A 19,571-nucleotide genomic window follows, 5' to 3' on the forward strand; every position below is an offset into this window, starting at 1 on the left:
CAGCTCTCCAGCAGCTGCATGTGGCTGGAGAAAGCCCCATTTTGCTCGCCATTTCTCACCTGGGATTCAGAGCGCAGTCGGTGTGTCTCCTCAGTCCATTCATTCAGTAGTCCAGAGGTTGACCAGCTGTGACCCACAAGCCAAATCGCCACCTTCTGTTTAGAATAGTTTTTATATGAAAATACATTATTTAATTGAAAAACAAAGCAAAACACACTTACAGTCCTCACTATCCCATCTGCCAGCATCTGTGCCCAGTTCTCTCTTGGCTCCTGTGACTTATGACAGACCGATAACCCTGTGGTCAGAGACCCTCCTCCACTGGGCACTCATTCCCATCCAGGCCACCTTCTCAAGGACTGTGGCTCAGCACTTCTTACCTGTGTCCCTCATCCCCGCCAGCATGTACCCCTGCTCATTCCCTGAAGCCTCTGCCCCACACTCCCTGCTGCCTCCACCCTGTCTTCCCACTATCCAGCCCCTTCGCCTACTCCTGTCAAGGCCACTGGGACCTCCATGGTGCTAACAGTCCATCACCCTACCTGCCCTGTTGGTGACATTTGCCATTATTGATCCCTCACTTCCTAGATGCACTTTGCCTGACAGGACATCCTGCCCCCCCTGGTGATTCCCCCCAACTCACTCACCACTTTTCCTTTGCTGCGTCCTGTTGCTCTTTCTGACCTAACCGTCTTTCTTGCTGTTCCCCCAGCGCTCTAGGTACCGATCTCCGAGACTTTGCACCTGCTGTGTCCTCTGCCGGGACGGCTCTTCATATGTTTTCCTGCTCAATTCATTCCCTCCTCCTGGTCTCTGCTTAAATGTGACTTTCCCTAATCACCCTACTTAAAGGTGCAGCCCACTCCCCACCTGGGAGTTCCAGCCTCCCTCCTGCTTTGTTTCATGACAGATACCATCATCTATTGTTACATTTTATATCTATAGATTATTAAGTGTATTTCATATTTATTTATGGATTTATGTAGTGTCTCTCCCCCCCCCCCCCCATTAGAATATAAACTTCAAGAAGATAAGAACTTTGATCTGTTTTGCTCATATAATCATCTGGGCATCTAGAATACTGCCTGGCACAGAGTAGGAATTCAGTAAATACATGTTGACTGTATGCTATGTTTCATAATTTAAAGTGTGTGTGTAAAAAAACATTTCTGATACAATTTAAATTCCTTTTTAGATCTCAGTCTTATTTGTCCCCGGGTAAATATCATATCTTTTCCACCCACATTTTAAAACGTCTATTATGTACATATGTAGGCATAAATAATCTATAATATATGTTTTTCTGTGTTTTGAAAAATTACGTAAATATCATATATTTATCACTCAATATTCTGTATTTCAGATTTATCCCTCTTGATGCATATAGATGTTCAGCATTTTCACAGAACCTTCATATTCCAAAAGCAACTGTATTACAGTTTATCCTCTGTCCCTCCATTGAGCTCTCTCTGATTTCTCTCTTATATGCGGTGTTGCAGTGAACATTCTAGATCTAGAACATGCCTCTTTATGTCCACAAGCTGATGTCTCCATAGGGAATAGACCGAGGGGTGGAACCCTGCATCACAGGGCGTGCTGGTCTGCACCTCTGCTGGGCTCCTGGTCTCCCGCGGGCACACGAGCTTGCACTACTGCCCAGCACTTAGGAAGGACCTGTTTTCTTAAATCTGTGCCCACTTTTCAGAGTTAGATTTTTGTCAATTGGATGCGGTTGAAATCATACCTTGTTTTAATTTGCATTTGAAGTTGAGCATCCTTTTCATAGGTTTATTTGGTTTCTTCTCCAGGGAAATGTCTCTTTCTGTTTTTCTACTGTTGTTTTCTTTTTCTTACTGATTCAGAACTTCTTTATATATATATATATATATATATATATATATATATATATATATATATTTATATTTTATTGATTTTTTACAGAGAGGAAGGGAGAGAGATAGTTAGAAACATCGATGAGAGAGAAACATCGATCAGCCGCCTCCTGCACATCTCCCACTGGGGACGTGCCCGCAACCCAGGTACATGCCCTTGACCGGAATCGAACCTGGGACCCTTCAGTCCGCAGGCCGACGCTCTATCCACTGAGCCAAACCGGTTTCGGCAGAACTTCTTTCTGTAGGTTCTCCACATGAACCCTTTCTTTGCCTTGCAGATACCTTCTCCCAGTCTGTGGCAGGTCTTTTCACTGTATAGTTCGCACGTAGAAGTTTTCATTTGGGGTAGAGTCAGCCTATCAGTCTTTTCCTTTATGATCCCTGCTTTTCTGTTTTAAGAGACCCTTCCCTGCCCTAGCCAGTTTGGCTCAGTGGATAGAGCGTTCTGGGTTTAATTTCAGTCAAAGGCACACGCCCAGGTTGTGGGCTCGATCCCCAGTGTGGGGTGTGCCGGAGGTAGCCTATCAATGATTCTCTCATCATTGATGTTTCTATCACTCTCCCCCTCTCCCTTCCTCTCTGAAATCAGTAAAAAGATATATTTTTTAAAAGATACCCTTCCCTGCCTCTCCCCAACTCAGAAAGCCTTCATTATTTCTTATTAAACTTTTAAAGTTTTGTTTTTTCACATTTAAGTCTTTAATCCATCTAGAATTAATATTTGTGTAGATTGCAAGGGAACATTTTAAAAATTTCCCCCACAAGGACGTCTGATTTTCCCACAAAGTTTGCTGAACATTGTCTTTTCTGTGATGATTTGTGATACCAGTTCCATGGGGAGCCAGGTTTCCATGTGGGCAGATGCAGTTTCTGGGCTCTGTCTGATGTTTCTTGGTCTCTGCCATCTCTGCACCCACACGGACTGTTGGAGCTTCCTAGGAAGCCAGATTCTAGGAGACCAAGCCTTTCCTACTCCTTTTCATGGCTATTCTTGGACCTTTGTTCTATATGAGTTTCAGAAGCTTTATGGCAAGTTCTCAGAAAATCCTATTGAAATTTGAATAGGAATTGCACTTTATAATTTTGTTTCTGGAGAATTACCCTCATTCCAATGCTGAGTCTCTCTATCCATAGAAAGACTTATCTCCTGAAGGCTTCTATGTGCTTGAACAAGTTTTTACAGTTTTCTTCTGAGAGTTATTATTTGTATTCTGAATGGGATTTTTATTTTTTTTAATTTATTTTATTGATTTTTTGCAGAGAGGAAGGGAGAGGGATAGAGAGTTAGAAACATTGATCAGCTGCCTCCTGCACACCCCCTACTGGGGATGTGCCCACAACCAAGGTACATGCCCTTGACCGGAATCGAACCTGGGGCCCTTGCGTCCGCAGGCCGATGCTCTAGTCTATCCACTGAGCCAAACCGGTCAGGGCAGGGGATTTTTATTTTTTAATCCTCACCCAAGGATATGTTCTATTGATTTTAGAGAGGGAGGAAGGAAGGGAGAGAGAGAAACATGGATCAGTTGCCTCTTGTACGTGCCCCAACCAGGGACTGAACCTGCAACCCAGGAATGTGCCCTGATTGGGAATTGAATTCACAACCTGTCAGTGCACAGGACAATGCTCCAAACAGCTGAGTCACACTGATCAAGCTATGTTCTGAATGGGATTTTTAAGTCAATAATATGTTTTAAGTAGTTATTACAGGTGAACAGCCATGCTCTGTGTTTAATAAAGGAGAGATTTTGCTCAACTCTCTTTTTAGATATAATGACCTGTCTATTTAGAATCTCTTAGGTTATATTGGATCAGCTGTTTTTTTTAAAATATATTCACTGTGTATTTTATATAACAAACAAAATCACATACTGAACAAATTCAGATAAAGATTAGAGCAAGACAGTAAAACCCCATAATACCCTGCATAAGAAATAGATCACCACCAAACCCTTCCAAGAACCCATTGTCCCTCTCTGGTTCCAGGCCCCTCCCTTCCTCTTACAGACACACACACACACACACACACACACACACACACAATTCAGAACAAACATGATAGGTCTCTTGCTTTTCTTTACATTTTTATTTCTTATATATATATTTCTGAATAACATTTAATTTTGCCTGATTTTGAACTATATAGGAATATGGTCATATATATTCTTCTTTAACTTGCTTTTCTCCTTTGACATGTTTTTGAGAGTCATCCGTGTTTATGTGGTACAGCTGTAGTTCATTCACTGTCACAACTTTTACCACATTATCCCTTTCTATTTTGTGGATGTAACTCAGTGCATTTATTCCTTCTGCTGTTGATGGGTGTTTGTATTGTTTCTAACTCTTTTGCTTTTAAGAAAAATGCTGTTGTGAAAATTCTTATGGATGTGTAAAAGTTTCTCTAGGTATAGACCTAGGAGTGGAAGTGACCCTTGAGAGGTCCATTTCCTTGCCTGGCTGTGTGTCCACCTCAGGGCCAGGGAGCCCTGAGGCTGTGCTTACACGCTCTCCCTTTCTTAGGCTCGGGAGCCCCAGTTCCTGCCCCTGACCTCTTAATGCAGATCAAGCAGGAGGGCGAGCTCCAGCTCCAGGAGCAGCAGGCTCTGGGGGTAGAAGCGTGGGCAGCTGGACAGCCAGATATCGGGGAGGAGCCATGGGGCCTCAGCCAGCTGGATTCCGGAGCAGGAGATGTCTCTACAGATGCTGCTTCTGGTGAGTGGCTCAAACTGGGAGCAGATACCAGGAACGAGAGGCAGAGCCCAGGGTAGGCCTTGGGGTAAGGAGTTCCTGGGAGCCACATTATGGGAACTATGGGCTTTCAAACATCTGGCCTGACTAGCTTAGAAGTTTCTTCACTTTAAGACAGGACCTGCACTAAAGGACACCTTGGGCACCTCTGGGTTTGGTGAAGCTCTTGCCCTGGTATTTCTCTGCCTCATTCCATCAGCTGCACTTTTCTTGCCCCCAGCATTGGGCATTTAAGGCACCGTTGCCTGATATTAAGGAGGGGCGATATGAAATAAGTCAGTGACCCCTGAGCCTCCTGGGAGCAAGAGGGGAGCAAAGGAAACCTGGTTCAGGAGCAGTGGGGGGTTCTGCTCATGCAGCATGCCCGGGGTGGGTCTCAGCGTCTCTTCTTTCTATCCTGTGGGGTTTTTCCCTGCTGCTTCTGTTCTCTAACCCACAGGCTCTGATCTCTTCATTGCAGGCGTCCACTCCAACTTCTCAACCACTATCCCACCTACTTCCTGGCAGGCAGATCTCCCTCCCCACCACCCCTCCTCCGCATGTTCAGACGGGACCCTGAAGCTCAACACGGCGGCCTCCACAGAAGGTACAGGTGGCAGAGAGAGGGTGGGAAAGACTCACAGCTGCCCTGCAGGCTGCCTAGGCCCCGGCTGCCTCCTCATTGATGAGCTGCCCTGCCCTGTCAGCCAGCAGGTATTAGGTATCTGGGATGTTAGGACTCAGTGGTCTGTCTTTCATCTCTGTCCAGATTCTTAGGCTTGGACAGCCTTCCTTGAGCATGTCCATATTTCCAGCCGTTCTTTTCTCATGTTAACCAGTCAGTGCTCATAAGCTAGTCCCTTGAGAGAATGCACCTCTTGCCCAGGCTCAGAACCTGCCTCCTCTTCCTCTCTGGCAAAGAAAAAACAAACCAAGCCAGAAGCACTTCTTAGATATCAGCACTACCAAAGACAAGTGTCCAAAGGCCAGAATTGGGGAAAAAACTTCCAAATTTATGTATTATTTTTGTATTTATTTCTATTTTGTAGGCCTGTTATCTGTTACTTTATATTTTAGCACTCCAAAAATGTGCTAAAAGCCTAGATCCCTGATACAAAATTTCAGGAAATGAAATTCAAATACATTTACATAATCACATTTTTACTCTTTACTAATATTTTTATTATTAGCTAGCTGGCCACATTTATTGGATGCTTGCTGCATGCCAAATCGTATGCAAGGTGTCTTCAGACATGTTATCTGGTAACCCTCATACAGCCCTATGACCAGGGTTCACAGATGTGCTGTTGGTTAAGAAATTACCCTGCAGCCCTGGCCAGGTGGCGCAGTTGGTTGGAGCATCATCTGATACACCACCAATATTTTTAAAAAAGGTTGTGGGTTCAATTTCCAATAAGGGTACATACCTAGGTTGTGGGTTCGATCCTTAGTCGGGGCAGGTACGGAGGGCAACGGGTCAATGTTTCTTTCTCACCTTGATGTTTCTCTCTCTCTGTAAATCAATACAAACATATCCTTAGGTGAAGATTTTTAAAAATCATCCTGCAGCCCACAGCTGGTCTGTGGGAAGCCGCAGAGCCACCTCACATGATCCCCAACCCAGTGCCTTTTCCCCTCCAGTACATTGCCACCGGCGGTCAGAGTTCCTTCCTCAAGATAAATTCTTTTTTTTTTTTTTTAAATATATTTTATTGATTTTTTACAGAGAGGAAGGGAGAGGGATAGAGAGTTAGAAACATCGATGAGAGAGAAACATCGATCAGCTGCCTCCTGCACACTCCCCACTGGGGATGTGCCCGCAACCCAGGTACATGCCCTTGACCGGAATCGAACCTGGGACCCTTGAGTCCACAGGCCGATGCTCTATCCACTGAGCCAAACCGGTTAGGGCAAGATAAATTCTTGATTTGCCTTAACAGCCAAAGTAGAAATGGAAACCCGTAAGCAGGTGCGATGGTGGTTTTACTTGCAGTGAAGGTACTAGTACAGGGATGTCCTCACCTGGGGTGTGAAGCAGCCTCATGACCATCTGGGGGCGCTCTGCTGAGCTGGATCCTGTGGCTTGGAAACCAGGGCTCCGTGTGCTGGTAGGAGCGGAGGAGCTACTGAATCTCCAGATGAAAGTATCAGATGATTGCTCTAAGCCCAGGAGGGGACAGAATGATATCTGGTCTTTCTGTCTTTCTCAGCAGATGTAAAAATTGTGATAAAAACTGAAGTCCAGGAAGAGGAGGTGGTGGCCACACCAGTGCACCCTACTGACCTAGAGGCCCACGGGACCCTATTTGGACCAGGCCAAGCCACAAGGTTTTTCCCTAGTCCTGTCCAGGAAGGCGCCTGGGAGAGCCAGGGCAGCTCCTTCCCCAGCCAGGACCCTGTGCTCGGGCTCAGAGAGCCCGCCCGGCCTGAACGGGACCTGGGAGACCCCAGCCCCGCGGTGGCCCAGGACGAGACCCCACCAGGGGACTGGCTCCTTGGGGGAGTCCGGTGGGGCTGGAATTTCAGGTGTAAACCTCCTGTGGGTCTGAACCCGAGGACTGGGCCTGAGGGGCTGCCCTACTCCTCCCCTGACAACGGGGAGGCTGTGCTGGACCCAGGCCAGGCCCCGAGATCCTTCAGTGACCCCTGTAAATACCCTGGCCGGACCAAAGGCTTTGGCCACAAGCCTGGCCTGAAGAAGCACCCTGCCGCGTCTCCCGGGGGACGGCCCTTCACCTGCGCCACGTGTGGGAAGAGCTTCCAGCTGCAGGTGAGCCTGAGCGCCCACCAGCGCAGCTGCGGGCAGCTGCCCGATGGGGCGGCCGGGGCGGCAGGGGCTGCACGCGATGGAAGCGCCCTGCGGTGCGGGGAGTGCGGGCGCTGCTTCACGCGGCCAGCCCACCTGATCCGGCACCGCATGCTGCACACGGGTGAGCGGCCCTTCCCCTGCACGGAGTGCGAGAAGCGCTTCACTGAGCGCTCCAAGCTCATCGACCACTACCGAACCCACACGGGTGTGCGGCCCTTCACCTGCACCGTCTGCGGCAAGAGCTTCATCCGCAAGGACCACCTCCGTAAGCACCAGCGCAACCACACGACGGGGGCCAAGGGCCCGGCCCGGGGCCAGCCGCTGCCTCCCCTCCCAGCCGCTCCCCCGGACCCCTTCAAGAGCCCTGCCTCCAAAGGACCCTTAGCCTCCACAGACCTTGTGACTGACTGGACTTGTGGCCTGAGTGTCCTGGGACCCACCGAGGGCGGGGACCTGTGAGGCACCCCAGGATGGCCAGAGTTGTCTCAGCCTTCTGACCCTTGAGGGCCATGAGTGTAAAAAGTCCCGTTTCCAGATGTCCTCGGGGTGGCGGCCAGCGCAGAGGCAGGAGTGGAGACTGGGAGACCAAACCCCCAAGTTGCTGAACTGATCACTGGAAGAAGAGAAACTGTCAAACAAATACAGCTTCCACCTCTGAACAAAGTAGAACTCTCTGTGAAACAGCACCATAGAATTTTAAGTAACTTAATTACAAAACTCTTTTGTAATTCTTGAAGAAGCTGAAAAATAGTCGTAGTACCAGTTTAAACTTTCTAGCATATTTTTGGTTTCCGGAGCGTGTTTATGTGGGCTATGTCCTTACCAAGTCTGACGTGAAGGTCAGCGGGGCTGGGGACACAGTGAGGAGGGACACGGACCAGACCTCCCCTGGCCCCAGTGACTCCTAGGGAAGAGATGGTCTTAGCAAAAGGTCCTGGGGAATTGAGACCCTGCTCTGCCCAGGCCTGGGCTGGGCTCCAAGCCTCCTGGGACCTGAGACCAGCTGGGTGCTGTGGAACTGCAGCCTCATCTCAGCAGGGAGAAGGACTCATCCCCAGAGCAGCCAGCTTGCCTCTCCACCTGTTAAGGCCCCCCAACAGTACTGGCCCTACTGTGTGTTTCCCTGTTAGAGGCCACTGGCCATCCCTATCAGACTCCTGGGCTGACAACCCACCTGGAGCTGCTTTTCCACTCTAGCAAAATGCTTCTGTGTCCTTTGTGTAGTGTTTTTTCATTGTCAAAATTCTTTCACATCATATCTCATTTGTTACTGTGACTTTGTGAAACACGCAAGGCAAGTCTTTTTAGAGATGAGAAATAAATTAACTCAAAGGGGATATATCCCACTAAGGCTTGCACCATGGGGGCCAGTGGGGGGCAGCAGTTGGGAAAAGCCTCATGTTAGACATGGCTTATCTTCCAGAAGTTCAATTGGGGAAGGAAAACTGTTTTTGCCCTCTCAGAAGATTTGTCCCACATGTGCATGAGCAAAATCATCAAGCCTCAGGCTTTAGCTGAGCCTCGGGCCCCCACGGTGTGTGCACACCCAGCAAGGTCTGAGAGGCTGGGTATGGATGATGCTCCTCTGCTGACACCCTAACGGTGGAATTGGACATCGGCCCAGGTTTCTTAATTCTACCACAGTGCTGTCCCCAAGTAATCATTCCTGTTTTTTTGAAGCCGCCTCTGGATCCCTTATCCCCCCACAGAGGAGAGACCAGGGCTGCTATTCACTCGGCTCCCCCATGTGTACTTTTGTTAGGCAATAGACTAGTTAAGAAAATTGTTTCTCTGTACTGTATATTTTGTACCTGTTTACACCTCTAATTGATATAACTGATATTTTGAAAAACACATGAAGAGGAAATGCCCTGTTAAAATAAAACCTAACCAGCACTGAGGTGGTTTGGTGGGTTTCATTCTTAGACCTGCGTCTCTGGTGCTGATGCCTCTAAACATGGCCCCCCAAGGCTGTGTGGTCAGCTCCCCAGGCACTTGGTCACCTTGGACCCAGGGAAGTGACAGTGCCTAAGAGCTATGAATGGAAGATTCTGGAGACGTTTGGAGGGGTTTATGTAATTTAGTCCTAGGTAATTTGATATGACGCGTATGAGGACAGGAAGGTCAGGAGAAAAACTGCAGAACATCAAAGCAAAGCTGATGCCGGATGTTTTCTCTTTGCATCTTCTGGCTCAGCCAAGGCGAGGAAAGGATGGGCAATGCCTGTAGTTGTGTCTTGGAGTCAAGTCTGCCCCGTGGCATTAGACCCAGGCTGACATCCATATTCCCACCAACCAGAGGTAACAGTTGTTATCTCATGTTTCATCTCTACCACCAGCCCCCTTCCAAGTTCTCATGCCTTCTCTCCCTCTTGCCCATGTTCTCTGCATGCAGGAAACTTTTCATGCAGAACCCCCAACCATTTAGTGGTTCACTGGATGGATGACTTGGAAGCATCTGGCTCGGCTGCACTCTTCAAGACAATACGGGAGGAGAGGGTTTAGATGAGGGAGGGTGCTGAGTTGAGTTTCAGACATCCAAAAGGGGGTTCCCAATCAGTAGTTAGGGAGACCACCAGTGGCAGGGACCCAACACTGTTTCCACACTCCTGGAACTCTCGCTCTGAACCCATTGCTCTGAAGCATTCTGTTTAGGCCATAGCACAGTGATTCCTTCCTATGTTAATCTTATGTTGCTGCTGTGACAAATTAACAGACTTTGTGGCTAAAGCCAACACAGATCTACCCGACAGTTCTGGAGGTCAGAGGCCAAAATGAATCTCATGGAGTTAAAACCAAGATGTCAGCTGGGCTGCTCCCTCTGAGAGTCCTGAGGAGAATCTGTCTCCTTACCCCTTTCAATTTGCAAAGGCGCTTGCATTTTAGCATAGGCAGGACAACTCTTTCATCTCACCCTCTAGGTGAACTGAATTGCCTGCCCTTCTCTGAGCGCCATGTTGTTCCATGTGTCTACACTGTTTAGTGTTGTTCCTGCTGCATACAGTGTCGCCCTTCCCCTCACCCCCAGCCATCTGGTATCTTTCTTACCCTCAGGTCTTGGCTTAGTGTCCCCCAGCTGTGCCCATTCTCTGCAGGTAGAACTGATGCCTCCCACGTTTCTCTATGGACCCTTGCTCAGACTCCTGTTAGCTTGTTAGACTTTCCCTGACTTTGTATATAACATCTTCCTGGAAATGTGTATAAAGGTGTATGTATAAAATGAGACAACAGACTCACAGACACAGGAAGGCTTTATTCCCTGGCAGCTATAAAAAGAAGTTCCTGATTTGGTATAATTGTCAAACTCCTTTAAACCCTGAGTATTGTACAATGTATACATGATTCCTTAAAAATATTAAAAGCATAATTTAGACAATAAATATATGCAATTTCTGTCTTTAAAAAAAATTGGTCAAAAGTAAAAAATGGGTGTTCTCCCACCAGGGAGCACACCCATGCCATTCCCTTCCCCCTATCCTCCCTCCCCTTGGCACGTGTCCCCTAACCTCTAAGGCAGCAGTCACCAACCTTTCAGACCTCACAGACCACTGGTTGGCGACCGCTGCTCTAAGGGACCTTATGAGACTTGCAACCAGGGGAGCAATGGGCAGCAGCAGCTCATCCCAGGCTAATCCTCTGAACCTGTCTCCAAGTCCCCCTTTTCCCCCTTTTCTCTGACTTCCCAGTGAGCTAAGGCAGCCCAGCGTAGGCTCTCCTGTTACTTCTTCTATGCCCTTCCATGTTTCACTGCCCTAGTATGTTTTTGCTGTGGTCAATAAATTCTTGCTTTTCTACAAAAAAAGTGCATATCATGGATTGTATATCCTGAACACACTCCTGATATAAACATCTAGAAATTCCAAATGGGATATAACATAATATTAAATATAAATATAAAATAGAAAGTAATACATGAAAATCCAAGTGTGCCAGAAATGACAAAACTAAACACCCACTGTAAGCATTCGAGGAGATGCTGTACCTACCTGCTGTGGGGTAAGGAGTTGGAACTGACACCTACAAATAAAGTCCCTTGAAGGCTTTGTCTTCAGAAAATACATAGTTTAGTAAAAATGCATCCCAATACCAAAAGATGTATCCTTAGGAAGTAGATGTTGAGACAAAAGTACAAGAGGTTTATTGGGGAGCTAGAAACCCAGTGCACAAAATTGGTGTACAGGTAGGGTCCCTAGGTCAGGCCGGTGATCAGGGCCGATATGTGGGTTGACCGGCGGGTGGGGCAATCAGGGGGCCCCCGCTGACACCCACCTTGGTGGTGGCCTGGCACCGCCCACTTATTGGACCTGACAGGAGGGCAGCTCCTGCATTGAGCATCTGCCCCCTGGTGGTCAGTGTGCATCATAGTGATCGGTCATTCCACCATTCGGTTGATTTGCATATTAGGGTTTTATTATTTAGGAAAATGACTATGAAAGGTAAAAGGGAGAAGCGGGGTTTTGCATGAAAAGTCTCAGAACAGGATATAGATCCAACATCTGTGAAAGGAAAGGAGAGGAAGCAGGTTCAGGCAGCAGGAACAGAACATGAGCAGCTCTGACAAAGTTTTAACCAACCGAACACAGGGTTCTAGAGCAAATATTGCCTGGTAGAGGAGTCTTGTGCTGGACAGAAATGACCAGGCCCTATGAACATACCCACTGAGGGCTGGGGCTGCCCAAGAAAACTGTGGCCTTACCTTAAAAGCCAAGGCATTTCTCTGGTTGGGATGGCTCAGCAGCCAATCAATGTTTCTCACATCGATGATGTTTCTCTCTCTCACCTTCTCTCTAAAAAATCAATGAAATCCCTAACCGGTTTGGCTCAGTGGATAGAGCATCGGCCTGCAGACTCAAGGGTCCCAGGTTCGATACTGGTCAAGGGCATGTACCTTGGTTGCGAGCACATCCCCAGTAGGGAGTGTGAAGGAGGCAGCTGATCGATGTTTCTTTCTCATCAATGTTTCTAACCCTCTATCCCTCTCCCTTCCTCTCTGTAAAAAATCAATAAAATATATTTTTAAAATAAATAAATAAATAATCAATGAAAATATTTTTTTAAAAAGCCAAAGCATTTCCTGAAGGAAATAATAACTGGAACAGTCAGCTGAATCACTCCTTGCAGCTGAATGATGGGTTCTTGAATAGAGATCTGAGTGGCATAACTCCATAGCTGGGCTCTGGGTGATGGTAGTAGATGGGGCAGTATCTTTCTTGAAAATCTAAAACCACAGCTATTGCCTCATGGAGTTTGGGATTCAAATTTACATCCCACAGGGCTGATAAATTGACATAAGAACTGGAATTGGGCCAATGCTAGCACTTGAGGTTTCTGGCTGAAGAGAACTCAGGAACAGGAGGAACTACCCCACAATCCAGACCACAAAACTGGCTCAATATAAGCTCACAATTAAAATGTTAAACCCACAAGGAAACAGTCCACCATTAGTGAGAACACAACAAACAGCAGGATCAAAAAACCAGGGAGTTGAGTCTGGCCTGCGTGGCTCAGTGGTTGAGCATCAACCTATGAATCAGGTCACAGTTCAATTCCAAGGTTGCTGGCTCCATCCCCAGTGGGGGGCATGAAAAAGGCAGCTGATCAATGATTCTTTCTCATCATTGATGTTTCTGTCTCTCCCTTCTCTGAAAATCAATAAAAATGTTTTAAAAAAAAAACAGAAGAAGTTGAATTTATATAAATATCATCCAAAATAGAACATAAACGTGATTAGTTTCATAAGGTATAAAACTAACAGGGCAGAAAGTGGAAGAAGCATGGAAAGGCATTGTAAATACAAATCACCAAACCTTAAGAAAAATCAAGTTACTATTATAAAGAAAAATTTGAAAACAGAATTTCTAAAAATAAAACACATAGTCAATGAAATTTTTAAAAACTCAATAGGTTGGATAAACAGCAGACCTAGACACAGCTGAAAAGAATTAGTCAAATGAAAGATAGATGATGAAAGTACACACAGAATGAAAGACACAGAGAGAAAAAATGATGGATGGAAACATACATTAAGAGCACAGCCTACAACGAAACCGGTTTGGCTCAGTGGATAGAGCGTCGGCCTGCGGACTGAAAGGTCCCAGGTTCGATTCCGGTCAAGGGCATGTACCTGGGTTGCGGGCACATCCCCAGTAGGAGATGTGCAGGAGGCAGCTGATCGATGTTTCTAACTCTCTATCTCTCTCCCTTCCTCTCTGTAAAAAATCAATAAAATATATTAAAAAAAAAAAAAAGAGCATAGCCTACAAACATCTACCATATATCTCATCAGATTTTCTCATCTATACTGCTGGTGGAAATGAAAATGGCAGCCACTTTAGAATTCTGGCAGTTCCTCTAATGATTAAACATAGAATGGTCATACAATCCAGCAATCCTATACATCTGCACAATGGAATACTACACTGCTACAAAAAAGAAGGAACTTTTACTATTTGCAACAGCATGGATGGAACTTGAGAGCATTATGCTAAGCGAAATTAGCCAGTTGGAGAAAGATAAATATCACATGATCTCATTCATATGTGGGATATAATGACCAACATAATTTGATGAACAAAAATAGATCCAGAGACAAATGGCAGGGGAGGTAGGGAGGGTTGGAGAGCAACCAAAGGACTTGTATGCATATATATTAGCATATCCAATGAACACAGACACTGGGGCAGTGGGGGCTTGCCTGGGGGCGGGAATGGCTGTGGGGGGGGGGGTGTCAATCAGGGAAAAAGGAGATATGTGTAAAACTTTAGACAATAAAAAAAAGAACTGATCACATTTACACGGAAAAAATAAATAAGAGCCTAATATGCTAAGTGTCCAATTGTCGAGTTGGCCATTCAACCAATCAAAGCATAATATGCTAATGATATACTAAGGCCACTCAACCACTCACTATGATGTGCACTGACCACCAGGGGGCAAACGCTCTGACCGGTAAGTTAGCCTGCTGATGGGGTCTGGCCAATAGGGACTGAGAGAGACAGGCTGGACATGTCCTGGAGCCCTCCTGCAGTCCCTTCCCGGATGGTCAACCTCCCGTGTCCTTCCCAGGCCTGATTGTGCACTGGTGGGGTCCTTTGGCCTGGCCTGCGCCCTCTTGCAATCTGGGCTGAGGGACCAACCCCCCGAGTGCATGGATTTTGTGCACTGGGCCTCTAGTTTCACTATGAAAGATTTGAAAGAAGGTATGCAAATAAATATAAGTACATGACTGTTCATAGCAGTATTAGTCACAATAGACAAAAGGTGGAGACAACCCAAATGTCCATCAACTAACAAATGGATAAATAAAATGTGGTATAGCCATATGATGGAATATTATTTGACCATAAAAAATGATTGAACAACTAATACATGCTACAACATGGATGGACCTAGAAACTATTATGCTAAGTGAAAGAAGCTAGTCACAAAAGACCACATGATATATGACTCCATTCATACTAATGTCCACACATTGATAGAAACAGAAAGTATATTAGTGGTTGCATAGGACTGGTGGTGGAGGAGAATATTAGGAGTAGGGATAACTAAAACATATAGGGGTGTTTTTTTTTAGATGAGTGTTCTAAAATGGACTGTGCTAATGGTTGCACATATCAGTGAATAAAAACCATTGAATTGTACATTTTATTTTTTTTAATATATATATTTTATTGATTTTTCACAGAGAGGAAAGGAGAGGGATAGAGAGTTAGAAACATTGATGAGAGAGAAACATCGACCAGCTGCCTCCTGCACACCCCCTACTGGGGATGCCGCAACCAAGGTACATGCCCTTGACCAGAATCAAACCTGTGACCCTTCAGTCCGCAGGCTGACGCTCTATCCACTGAGCCAAACCGGTTAGGGCGAATTGTACATTTTAAATGGATGACTTGTATGTGTGTGAATTATGTCTAAATAAAACTTTTATTAAAAAGAAAAGAAAGAATAGCTGACAATATTCAAGAATTGATAAAAGACATAACAATAAAATCCTCAAATTCAAGAGAAAAAGACTGACATCAAAGGAAAAGATATTAACCCTGGACGGGTGGCTCAGTCGGTTGGAATGTTGTCCTGTGGTTTGATTCTGGTCAGGGCACATGCCTGGATTGCAGGTTTGATTCCCCATCAGGGCACATGCAGGAGAGAGCTGGTGGATGTTTTTCTCTCACATCGGTGTTTCTTTCTCTCTCCCTTCCTCTCTCTAAAAGAATTAATAATCAATGAAAACGTGTCCTCAGATGAGGATTAAAAAAAAACTTTTTAAAAAAGTAAAAGCTATTAGATTGACAATAGACTTCTATGATAAAAAATAGAAGTCAGAAGACAGTAGACTAACACCTACAAAGTGGTGAGGGAAAATAATTCAACCTCAATTTTATACCCTGATCAATTATCATATACCCACAAAACCAAATACAGACATTTTTCAGAAAAGAAAAATTGAGAATGTACCATTCACTGAAAAACTGAGGACTATCCTTTGAGTAGAAGAAAGAACGTAAGGGGCCTCGTTAGCAAAAAAATTTAGTGAACATGGGTAAATCTTTAACATGTGTTGACTTTATAAGACAATAAAAACAAATTTGGGTGGACACAACAAAATGGAACTAAAATACTAAACAACAATAACATGTAAGAAGGATGGAGCATGATGTCAATGAAAGCATCTTATGGACCTTGTGATTTCAAGGGATGGGCAGATATATCAATTCCATTTAAACTTTATAACTCAAATACGTTTAAAATGTTCATCATAGACTGTGGTCAGCTGACCAAGAGACATGAAACTGGCCAAGTTGCCTTGGCTGGTGTGGCTCAGTTGGTTGAGTGTCGTCCCATGCACCAAAAGGTGGCAGGTTCAATTCCAGGTCAGGGTACATGCCAGGGTTTTAGGCTTGATACCCGGTAGGGGGTGTGCAGGAGGCAGCTGATCGATGTTTTGCTCTCACATTGATGTTTCTCTTTCCCTCTCCCTCTTCTTTTCTCTATCTTTAAAATAAAATCAATAATAAAAAAATTGTTTTAAAAAAATAAAATGTTCATCATAGCACTGAGCTTGTGTGGCTCAGTGGTTGAGCATCGACCTATGAAACAGGAAGTCACAATTCAATTCCAGGTTGTGGCACATGCCTGGGCTGCAGGCTCAAATCCCAGTGTGGGGCATGCAGGAGGCAGCCGATCAATGATTCTCCTCTCATCATTGATGTTTCTATCTCTCTCTCCCTCTCCAAAATCAATAAAAATATATTTTAAAAATAAAAATAAACTATATTAAAAATAAATAAATAAAATGTTCATCATAGCTGCTACAGGAACAGAAGCAGAATAACTCCCATCAGAGGGAGAAAAGGTGAATAAAGAAAACTTGATTAATCTAATAGAAGCAGGAAAACAGGGAAAGAAGCAAAATAAAATAGAAAAAATCCAAACATATCTATATTCACCATAAATGGGAAGAAAATAAGCTCTCCAGGAAAAAACAAATGGTTAGCCCTACCTGGTTTGGTGCAGTGGATAGAGCATCAGCCTGCGGACTGAAGGGTCCCAGGTTTGATTCCGGCCAAGGGCACATGCTTGGGTTGTGGGCTTGATCCCGAGTGTGGGGCGTGCAGGAGGCAGCTGATCAGTGATTCTCTCTCATCGATGTTTCTATTTCTCTATCCTCCCTTCCTCTCTGAAATCAATAAAAATATATTTTTTAAAAAATGGTGAGATTATAAAACTGACAAATCCAGCTCTATGCTTTGAAGTTTTAGTGAGGAACATTAGGTTATGATGATGGTTGCACAACTCTGAACACACTAAAACCACTGAATTGTACACTTTAAATGGATGGCTTATGCTACTTGAATTATATCTCAGTAAAGATGTAATTTAATAAAAGCCAAAAAAATTTCTAGATTAAAGACCTGTGAAAAAGGGAAACTGGACAGGTTGTATAATAAAATGTTGAGGACTATCCTTAAGGCACTGGAGGAGGGAAGAAAATAAAAAGAGACAGAAAAAATAAAAATAAAAACCTAAAAAGAAAAGTACTAGATTTGATTGTATTTAAATATAAATTTCGGTGCAACACCTACCATGAAAAATCTTGAGATAGTTGGGAGAAGATTTTTGGTCATGTGTATAATCAACAGCGCATTATGCAGATTGTAACACTAAGAAACATCAAATGTAAGCTAACACCAGCACAAGGGTGGAGGATAACCTGTTGTTGTAAGGTTAATGCACAACAGATGAGGTGGTAGAATGTGTGTGAAGTAGGCTGTTAAAAATTAAAGATGTATACTGTAAAACTTAGGGCAATCATTAAAAATTAGATATAGCCCTGACCAGTTTGGCTCAGTGGATAGAGCCTGCAGACTCAAGGGTCCCAGGTTCGATTCTGGTCAAGGGCATGTACCTTGGTTGCAGGCACATCCCTAGTGGGGAGTGTGCAGGAGGCAGCTGATCAATGTTTCTCTCTCATTGATGTTTCTGGCTCTCTATCCCTCTCCCTTCCTCTCTGTAAAAAAACAATAAAATATATTTTTAAAAAATAAATAAAAATTAGATACAATAAGTGAATGGCAAAAAATAGAATTATTTTAAAAATAATTTAAGCCCTGGCCAGTGTGGCTCATTTGGTTAGGTGTCGTACCATGCACGGAAAGGTTGTTAGTTGTATTCTCAATCAGGACACATGCCTGTGTTGCCGCCTTAATTCCCGGTCAGGGGCATGCAGGAGGCAGTTGATGGATGTTTCACTCTCACATCAACGTTTCTCTCTCTCCTTCTCCCTTCCTTCCTCTCTAAAAATCAATTTAAAAATCTTTTAAAAAACGAAATAAATTAATTAAAAATGGAACTTCCATTTGACCCAGTAATCCCATTCCTAGGAATATATCCCAAGAAAGCAGAAACACCCATCAGAAAGGAGATATGCACCCCTATGTTCATAGCAGCACAATTTACAATAGCTAAGATTTGGAAACAGCCTGAGTGCCCATCAACAGATAAGAGGATTTGAAAACTGTGGTACATCTATACGATGTAAAAAAGAAGGAACTCTTACCATTTGCAACATCATGGATGGGCCTGGAGAACATTATGCTAAGTGAAATAAGCCAGTCAGAGAAAGATAAATATCACATGATCTCACTCATTTGTGGAATATAATGAACAACATAAACTGATGAGCCAAAATAGAGCCAAAGGAAAAAAAATATTTTAGGATATAATAGAAGTAATCCTGTTATTTGCAGATTTTTAATATTTTCTACAATTTTTGTGATATTATACTATGTTAGTACAATTTTGGTAATATTATATTTAAAATTTTTCTTGAAATATTAATTTTTAGTGCATGTAATATTATATTTTAAACTAGAGGCCCGGTGCACAAAAATTTGTGCACTCGGGGGGGAGAGGGGGTCCCTCAGCCCATCCTGTGCCCTCTCGAAGTCTGGGACCCCTCAGGAGATAATGACCTGCTGGCTTAGGACTGCTCCCGGGTGGCAGAGGGCAGGCCCAATCCCTAGGTGCAGCCCCTGGTCGGGCTCAGAGCAGGGCCGATTGGGGGAGTTGGGACCCCGCCCCCGTCATGCACAGAGCAGGGCAGATTGGGAGGTTGCGATGCCACCCTCAGTCATGCTCAGGGTAGGGCCGATTGGGGGGTTGGGGCACCGCCCCCTATCACACTCAAGGCAGGGTCGATGGGGAGGTTGCAGCGCCACCCCCTGTCACACACAGAGCAGGGCCAATCAGGGGGTTTGGGCGCTGCCCCCTGTCACCCACAGAGCAGGGCCCATCAGGGGGGTTGGGGCTCCATACCCTGTCACGCACAGAGCAGGGCCAATCAGGGGGTTGGGCGCTGCCCCCTGTCATGCACAGAGCAGGGCCCATCAGGGGGTTGGGGAGCTCCCCACTGTCATGCACAGAGCAGGGCCGATCAGGGGGTTGAGGAGCTCCGCCCTGTCACGCACAGAAAAGGGCCCATCAGGGGGTTGAGGAGCTCCCCCCTGTCACGCACAGAGTAGGGCCGATCAGGGAGTTGGAGCGCCGCCACTGTCACACTCAGGGCAGGGCCCGTGGGGGAGGGGGGGTTGGGGCGCCTTCCCCTATCACACACAGAGCAGGGCTGATCAGGGGGGGCAC

At 45.3% G+C, this 19,571-nt stretch overlaps 1 protein-coding gene across 8 annotated transcripts in view; it reads left to right on the plus strand.

Moving 5' to 3' along the window:
* The window catches only part of ZNF746 (zinc finger protein 746), a 17,242-nt gene extending 6,008 nt beyond the window's left edge, over positions 1 to 11,234 (plus strand). For 3 of the 8 annotated variants that reach the window (XM_023753790.1, XM_023753789.1, XM_023753787.1), the window contains exons 5-8: positions 4,416 to 4,607; positions 5,104 to 5,229; positions 6,833 to 7,696; positions 7,967 to 9,332. In XM_023753790.1, the coding sequence (XP_023609558.1) occupies positions 4,416 to 4,607; positions 5,104 to 5,229; positions 6,833 to 7,696; positions 7,967 to 8,166 (1,382 nt within the window). In that variant the 3' untranslated portion in view covers positions 8,167 to 9,332. Of the gene's footprint in view, positions 1 to 4,415; positions 4,608 to 5,103; positions 5,230 to 6,832; positions 9,333 to 9,825 lie in introns of those variants that run through there. The other 5 variants (XM_006088690.3, XM_014455821.2, XM_023753791.1 and 2 more) reach the window with 4 other exon arrangements.
* Positions 11,235 to 19,571: the final 8,337 nt, after the last annotated feature.

The sequence above is a fragment of the Myotis lucifugus genome, unplaced genomic scaffold, assembly GCF_000147115.1.
Source record: "Myotis lucifugus unplaced genomic scaffold, Myoluc2.0 scaffold_51, whole genome shotgun sequence".
In the NCBI taxonomy this organism is placed as follows: Eukaryota; Metazoa; Chordata; class Mammalia; order Chiroptera; family Vespertilionidae; genus Myotis; species Myotis lucifugus.